At 39.9% G+C, this 8,838-nt stretch overlaps 1 protein-coding gene across 1 annotated transcript in view; it reads left to right on the top strand.

The window, feature by feature from the left end:
* Positions 1–5,645: 5,645 nt before the first annotated feature.
* Positions 5,646–8,838, top strand: part of LOC104293277 (ubiquilin-1-like) — a 46,527-nt gene continuing 43,334 nt past the window's right edge. Inside the window, exon 1 of the mRNA XM_009892766.1 lies at positions 5,646–5,804. Coding sequence (XP_009891068.1) covers positions 5,646–5,804 — 159 coding nt within the window. The remainder of the gene's footprint in view (positions 5,805–8,838) is intronic.

The following is an 8,838-nucleotide window of genomic DNA, read 5'->3' as shown; positions in this document are numbered from 1 at the left end:
AAGAAAATTGGATACACCATTCTCACGTCAAGCAAGTGGTGGCTAGCCAAACCAGCTGACAGACGACAGCTTCCTGAAAATCAACAAAGAATGAAGCCGAATATTTCACCACTCCTGGTACTGTTGACTCTGATGACTGCTACAGCATGGCTAAGTATGAAATTAAAGAGAATGGATGATCCAGAGTGGTGGAACAGCGGTAAAACAGAAAAGGAAAAAATCTACAAAAAGTATGGAGGACCCAGGTTCCCAATTTGTAAAGAATCTAAAGAAGGGACTTTTGGTTTTTGTTGTGAATCAGATAAGGTGAAAGATCTAATGGTAACAGAGGTATTCAAAACAATTAAATCTCACTGTCCCAATGGGGAGAATGATTGGGCGACTTGAAAGGATTCACGAACTTTGTTTAGCATATTAGCAGGGATGCTTAATAAAAACAAAGGGAGGAGCTGTTGAGGGATATTAGATGTTTAGCGTAAATAAGTAAATTTTAATTAGGTTTATAATATAGTCATTTGTGCTGTTTGCTTAGCTTTACTTAGCATGAGTAGCTAGATTTGCTGAAGCCTGTAGGCTGCGATACAGTTATTTTTCTTAGTAATTTTCCTAGCAGCTGGTACAGTGCTGTGTTTAGTCTTTTAGTATGGGAAAGATGTTGATAACACACTGATGATTTGGTAGTGTTTTTCCCAAGTTTGGGACTCTTCAGTTCTCCCTGTTCTGCCAGCGAGTGCAGGTGCACAAGAAGCATAAACCAGAAGATAAGTAGGCTCCAACCCTTGGCTGAAACTGCAAATCAACAAGATAAGAGCCTGCCTGCCTGGACACAGATAAAGAATCCAATAAGATATTAGAAGATCCCAGACCAAAAATCACCATTGGATTAAAAGATGCATGGACAGCACGTGAAGAGCGTGTGAGGGGTGGGTGTATAGATCACAAGGGTATAATTGCCCAGGGGTTTCTTTGTTTGAGGTCCCTCTCTTTGGAGGCATCCAGCCTGGGCTGACCTTGCTGCTGTACCTTTCAATTAAATTAATAATTTTATAAAATCTGATGCCTGAAACTCTGCTGCGGGAAACCTAGGGTTGAGCCTGAAGAAGGAGGAAGCGCGCCCGAGAGTAAGGGTGTGACACCATGAATAGTGTGTGAATGCTCAGGCAGCGGCTTCTTTAATACTAGTTCAAAAGCTTTTACTGATATTCTTAATTTGGTTCAACTTGGCTTGAGCCAGATTTTGATGCAAAATATTCTCTGGTCACTGTAATTTCATTTTCTGGTCAATGCAAGTGTGTGAGGTGTGGGGTTTTTGTTTGTTTTGGTTTGTGGGATTTTTTTGCAAATTTAAGTGACTACATTTTATTAAATCAACTGCCTATGGAAAGAAATTGCAAACTGTAGATGTCTAGTAAAAGTTGTGAATTAAGGTGAAATGAAAACTGGTAAGATGCTTGACTCGAAGTGAATCGGGTCTATTAGACAGAAGGCAGAATTTTCTTCTTGGATACATATTAACAAGAAACAATTAAAGGAAACAATTTTGAAAATTACATTATTTGGAATTATTAGGAGCATAAAGTATTTTAAATTATATGGAAGAATGCTCAGAATTTGACTTCTAATAAACATTTATAGCACCTGGTAGAGTTCACATTAGTGGTCTGACCTGGCTGTTGAAGTCTAGAAACTTCACTGGAAGAAGAGTTGTGCAAGATTTCTGCCTGGCTTTAGTCTTGATCTGTTTATGAATAAGCACTTTGCACTGTATAAAGTTATTCATAAAGAAGCTGAATTGCTGAAGTAAATGCTGTAATTGTAGGTGAGGAAAAAGGAAGGGTATAAAAATTAAACTGCTGTCTCTAATATCAAACTTATTCTGAATTATATTCTTTAGGATCAGAAGTTGATGCAGAAAAGATGTGGAGATCATAGAATCATAGAATATCTCAAGTTGGAAGGGACCCATAAGGATTATTGAGTCCAAATCCCTGCTCCTTGCAGGACTACCTAAAACTAAACCATATGACTAAGAGCATTGTCCAGATGCTCCTTGAACTCTGACAGACTTGGTGCCGTGACCACTTCCTTGGGGAGCTGTTGTGGATGGAAATATTTGACATGGTTATGATTTGGTAGCAATTTAAAATTTATTAATGATACGAGATAGATCAAGAGGTTAAGTTTTAGCAGCTCTTAATCATTAACCAATTTAAGGATTTACAAGATGATTTAACAAAATAATTGAACAGCAACTTAATTACAGATTCAAAGATGGCAAGATTCACACTAACTTACCATAAGGTATCCTAAATCAATACATATATATATAAGCATGAACACACAAACACACAACACTTAAGGGGTCGCACACACACCTACACCTGACTTGTAACTATTAGGACTAAAGGTCCCTTCGCAATGGGTGACTCCAATGAGCTGACGGGTGCCTCTTTTACACGTGCATGGACAAATATTTGGATCCAGTAAAATATAAGAACATCCACACTTGTAAGAACTAATGTGCATATAGAGAGGCTAGCCTATAGTTAAAATTTCCCTCTTCGAGTTTAAAGCAAATACTCACAATGCATCAGTATTCCTCAGTGGGCAATAACTGGGAGTCGAGTGGAATTGACTTGCCCTGGCCTTCCAGTCCTCAAGGTGTTTGCCTGAGCGGCGTCCCGACTCAGGGGAGATGCTGGCCACAGCCCGCTGCGATCCAGGAGAGCTCAAAGGGTCTCGCTAGAATTACTACTTATAGGGTCTGAGATAGTTGACTTTCATCAGGTATTTTTCCACTCCTGCCCAACTCGGACGATGGAATATTCTGGTACTTTCCACCAGTTGTGCAAGTCCAGAACTTGCTAGATCTGCAAGTTCTGGTATCATCTCCCTTTGGGCCATGATCCAGGTACAGATGTACTAGGTTGTCAGGGAGTGATAGTCCCAAGTGATAGGGAAAGCAGGAGCCAGGAGTGCCTTAACATTCTGGTCCTTTATCTTTTGCAATTCATGCCTGACATCTCCTAGGTTGGTATGCAGCCCAGGGATGGGGAATTGCACCAAGTACCTAGTGGCCAGAGGTGTGTATGGTGGTGTTGCACCACCACAGGAGCCTGTTTCAGTGACTAACCACCCTCTCAATGAAGAACCTTTTCCTAACATCCAATCTGAACTTCCCCTGAGGCAGCTTCATTCCATTTCCTCATGTCCTATCACTGGTCACCAGAGAGAGATCAGCACCTCCCCCTCTGCTGTCTCCCTTGAGGAAGTTGTAGACTGCAGAGGTCAACCCTCAGCTGCCTCTTCTCCAAGTTGAACAAACCAAGTGACCTAAGCTGCTTCTCATAAGTCTTGCCCTCAAGATCTTTTACCATCTTGGTCACCCTCCTCTGGACACACTAATAGTTTGATGTCCTTCTTATATTGAAGTGCACAAAACTGCACACAGTACTCAAGGTGGGGCTGCACCAGTGCAGTGTAGAGTGGGACAATCACCTCCCTTGACTGGCTAGCTATGCTGTGCTTGATGCACCCCAGGTTGGCCCTTTTGGCTGCCAGGGCACACTGTTGACTGTTCAACTTGCCATCAATCCAACCCCCCAGATCTCTTTCTGCAGGGCTGCTCTCCAGCCTGTTGTCCCCCAATTTGTATGTATAACCAGGATTACCCCGTCCCCATCTATCATAATAGATGTTTATAGAAAGAGGAAATAAAAGCACAGGAGGAAGGAAGGAAACAGGGACAAAAAGTAAAACCAAGAGTGAAGAAATGAAAAGTGAAAAGATCTTGTTCAAAATAAAAACAGCCTATGGAGGAGTAAGAACTCAAAATCCTTTTTCGTTTTTTATGCATTGTGTATAAGCTGTATTCTGAACTATCTCAATTTGAATACACAAGCATGTTGTCATGTTTCAGGGTATTTTCTACCTTGACACTTTCAGCACAGGCAAATAAACTCCCTTTTCTATTTTTCTCTGTACCAAAATTAAGATGATTAAACTACCATTAAAACTTCCTCTTTGCTTAATTAAGGGCTTTTAATGATTTGCAAGTTATTCTTTTATATGAATTTATATTCTTTGTTCTTCAGGCATTCTGAGTAAATAACACAGATGATTAATTCTCTCATCTGACTTGTAAACACAAAAATTTGTAAATCTCCACTAAGTTAAAGCAAGTAGCATTTGTGCTATTTCAATACAAACTGTACTCCAAGTAATAATACCATACATCAATATAAAATGACATAGTCAGCATAAGCTAGCATATAAACTAAGAGCCATGGATGAGGAACATCTTGTCCTTTGATCTGTTTGATTTCTGCTTGAAATCACTAATTGATTGCAGTGCAAAACGTTATTTCATAATGGCCCTCATTCTGCCAGTCAATAGGACAATGTATCACTAGCATGTGTCAAAGTGCTCTGCTGGATCAGAATTCAACACTTAGTAGTATCAAGTTCCACTGTATGGAAAAGGAAACGGCATGACTAAGGAAAGGCTCAGTGGTTAAATATGCCTGAAATAATTTTTACTGTAACAAATTGAAGCTCTAGGAAAGACAAAACTTGGGATGGGCTTTAGCCATTTTTCGGTATTCCAGTTTTAAAACCTTTTAACAGGCTTTTAATTGGTTTAGTAAAAATTTACTGAACCAATTTAAATAGTTTCTGAGAAATTATCCCAATAGTAGACTAAGTAAACAAATCACTTGATGAATAAGACTATTATAGGAAAAGGTAATTCCAGGATAACTTAAGGATAAGGAAGAAAGGACATTTGACTCTAGAATTTGAAGCCATTCATATATTTGATACTAAAACAGGGATAGGAATCTGGAATTTCCTATCTGATGGATAGGAAAATCACTAATGTTTTGGGAAAGGACCTAATTTGGTAATACTAAATTTAATTATGGATTAAGGGGGGGGTGGTATGGGTGTGTGTGTGTCTTTTTTTGTCCAAATTTGAGGAAAATCTGATTCCCAGCTATGGAATGCTGGTAATTCTATTTTTAAAGTAGTAAAAGACTGTTATTTGAGATATTAAATTTTACCTTTAAGCTGATGGCAAACAAGTAACCTAGAAGCAAAAGGCAATTTTATGATCTCTCTTTACATAGGTTCAGAAGCTGTATATAACTTTTCTCCCTCTCTTTTTAACATGAAAGTCATACAGGTTATGGCATGGCCTTGTTACTTCATACAATGTCATTGTGCATTATATTATATGCAAGTAATAGTGTAAGTATATGCAGGACATCTACACTTTTGATATTGTAAACCTCATAATAACGTTTTTAATGTATTTACTTGGAACTTCAGAGTACTGAAGTCACCTGACTATATATCTGAAAATAAATTTAAAACTTCCACATAGCAGTTTAAGGAACTATTTGTCACCGTCTCCTTTTAAGATTTAAAAGCTTCAAACGACCACCCCTAGCGCGCAAGCGCGCTGAAAGCGAACCTGCGTCTGGCGAGGCAGTTTCCCCTTTCTAGTAACTTCCCCGGTTCAGGGCGTCATCAGTGTGCGTCGCGGGTGGGCTGGGTTGTTTCTGTCCGCCGTTTTGAGAGCGAGGCTGTAGCGCGGAGGACTTGCCTGGAACCGTGTGGTTAGAGCGAGTCAGGTTCCACCCGCCATGTCGGAGAGCGCGGAGAGCTCTGCGGGGGCCCACAGCTCTTCTGAGTCCTCCGCTCAGGGCTTCGCTGCTGCTCAGCCGCGGATCATCAAAATCACGGTGAAGACTCCCAAGGAGAAGGAAGAGTTCGCTGTGCCCGAGACCAGCAGCATCCAGCAGGTGAGGGGTTGGGGGTGGTGGGTGGGGAGCGCAGCTAGGGGGAAGAGCCCTGGCCTGTGGCTTCCGCCTCTTGCGCTGGAGGGTGAGGGCCCTTCGCGATGACAAAGCAGTTTCTGCTTATCCGAGCTGTTCTCGGCGCTGTTGGGTGAGTATCGGGGCTGGCCCAGCCTTGTGGAGGGCCGCTGCTAACTGAGGCTATCGGGAGTGGTGAAGAAACCTTCTGCGTCGTCTCCTCCGCGGCTCCTCCCTGTTGTGATGCTGAGAGCAGGCCCGGGAGGTGGACGTAGCTCGTTTCGTAATTCTGAGTCGCCCTCCCGAGCTGACTCAGTCTCGTAGTAGGAGGCTCGCTGGCTAACTAGTACAACTGCAGAAAACATATGCAATCACCTACGTGGCAGTGCTATAGTGCCAATAGTTATCTTGATCTAAAATTGGATTTAGAAACAGCGAGTAGACTATGGCACAGATCTCTTTAGAAAAGCCACATCTTTAGACTATATAAAACTTCCACTGCAAATAAAGCACAGCTTCTGCTGTGCTTCAGTGTACTAGTGTCTAATAACTGAATTGTTAGGGTCTTTGTTCTAAGTTTTTATGAAAGTTAGTATCTCGTTGTGCCTTTGGTCCAAAAGAAACGGTGGCACCTACTGAATCATTGACACTATTTCCTGCAGCACTTCAGTTTTTTTGAGGCCTTTCATGTATTTTTTTTGAGGCCTTTCATGTATTTTTTTTGAGGCCTTTCATGTATTTTTTTTGAGGCCTTTCATGTATTTACCAGGACTTAATTTGTTTAGTTTAGGAGGCTACAAATCAAAGGAAAGGTGTGGTCAAAGCATAAGGCAGATATCTATAAAGCCAGTCCCTCCTACTTGTGAAAGATGTAGATATTGCTATGCTAAAATACTTGAAAAGGTTAAGTTCCCTGAAGGCGATTCAGAGCTTACTTCATTTTCTATAAAATTTCTCTGAAATTCAATGTATGCATCTTATTTTTTTGTGCAGTTGGTAACTGCAAACCTCACCAAAAAAAACGGTTGCGTATATAAGAGTGCAACTGATGTATAGAAATAGAGCTTTAAATCATTAGTTGCTGATGAGTCAGATGTTGTTTTCAGAGGGTAAATGCAAAACGTGAGTTAAGAAGCTCTGAATGATCTAGCCAGGGTGCTGGCTCTATACATTTTACAGATTCTTGCGCCACCTAGTTGTAAAATTCTTTGTAGTTGCGTTTTGGTTTTTATAAAATATGTTGGTTCTAATTTAATGATCACATTTGTCCTGTAAAGCAGTTTGATTGCAATAATATTGGGGACTTCAGGAATTATAAACAAACTCATTTAAGATGTGAATTTGTAATATATCTAACTTTAACAACGATTTCAAATGTGAGTCCCAATGGGAATATCGTTTTTTTTTCTAGTAGACAGTTGTCTTAAAAACTGAAATAGTTATACAAGCTAACAAAACCATATTTTTTTTACTGAAAATAATAATAAAAATTTAAGTGATTAATAGAACATATTGCTTTAAAATGTCTTCATTGTCTATAGATATCTTAAACTTTAAATATTGTCTTGGTACACCTTTGAGCTGATATTAACAGATTAGATTTGCTGTTGAATTTTCCTGTGAAGTAAGGCTGCTGCTGCCCCTGTGGGTCCGCCATTTGCTTTGATTCCTTGCACAAAAAAATATGCAAGACTGTAGTGTGACTAGTATTGGCTGGTTTTCTTAAACTGTCAAAATAAGTTGTTAATAATAAGCATTATATAGCATAATAACAATAGATGTGATATTTCTAGAGCCAGCCCTGAAAATAGGTTAGCCTCAAATAAACAAATTGAGCATCTGTTCAAATGCATATGGGATCAGCAAGTGGGTTGTTCTGTTGGTATAGGCAAGCTGGCAATGTCTGCCCTATTTGGGGAGGGGAAGGCCTAAACTCATACAACTGAATAGCTTTTATTTTGCTGTGTGCTCCTGTAGCTAATATTATGACTTAGTGACTTGCTGTTGTTTACCATTGCTTCAGAATACAGCCAAACCAAAACTGTAAGACACTTAGCCCAAATAACCCAAAATATTTATCTAAATTTAGGGCTATACAAAGTGTATTTTATGTTGCTCCATTGATTTAAGTCAGGTTTGTAACAGTTCAAAGTTGAGGAAGTTTTTCCTATGTTAGAAGACTTCAGTAACGTAGGGTTTGTTAATGCTGATCCTGTGTTGTGCCTCTAAGAACAGGCAGTATGTAGGTTAGAGTGGAAAATAACCCTCAAGTACCAAACTGCCATGGGATGTCAGTTGATTGTAAGTGTCACCCATCTGTCTGTATTTTCCACTGAACTTATTTGATTGTGCTGAGCACAGCTTGGCTCAGTATCAGGACAAAGACCAAATATTTGCTTTCTTGACTTGGTATGATACTGACCTTGCAGGCCCATACACTGCTCTGTGTAAAGACTTCCATTCATGTTAGGTAAAGATAAATACCCATAAGCCTGCTAATTTGAAATCCCAATACACAGGAGACTTTACCTCAGCTCTGTTTGTCTTTCATTTTTTTCCCTTTGTTTTATGTTGTGGGTTCTGTGGGCTTGACTTAAAAGTGTGTTTTGGTAAAACTTATATACACAGAGTGAGCAGTCAGGTTACAGATTACTGGTGCGTTACTGTCTCCTCCTAGTGAATGACTTGAATTATTTGAGCAATGAGGTGTTGAAACCAGTTCTGTTAAAAGTAATTTTACTTTCTTCATTTAGTCTGTTGTGGTGGGTTGATCCTGGCTGGACACCAGGTGCCCACCAAAGCTGCTCTATCATTCCCCCTCCTCAACTGGACAGGGGAGAGAAAATATAATGAAAGGCTCATGGGTCGAGATAAGGATAGGGAGAGATCACTCATCAATTACCGTCATGGACAAAACAGACTTGTCTTGGGGAAAATTAATTTAATTTATTAGCAATTAATAACAGAGTAGGATAATGAGAAATAAAAAAATAAATCTTTAAAACGCTTTCCCCCCGCTCTT

This window comes from Charadrius vociferus, unplaced genomic scaffold (genome assembly GCF_000708025.1).
Source record: "Charadrius vociferus isolate BGI_N301 unplaced genomic scaffold, ASM70802v2 scaffold29, whole genome shotgun sequence".
NCBI lineage: Eukaryota > Metazoa > Chordata > Aves > Charadriiformes > Charadriidae > Charadrius > Charadrius vociferus.
The sequence above is the reverse complement of the archived record's forward strand: the minus strand, read 5'-3'. Positions and strand labels throughout refer to the sequence as shown.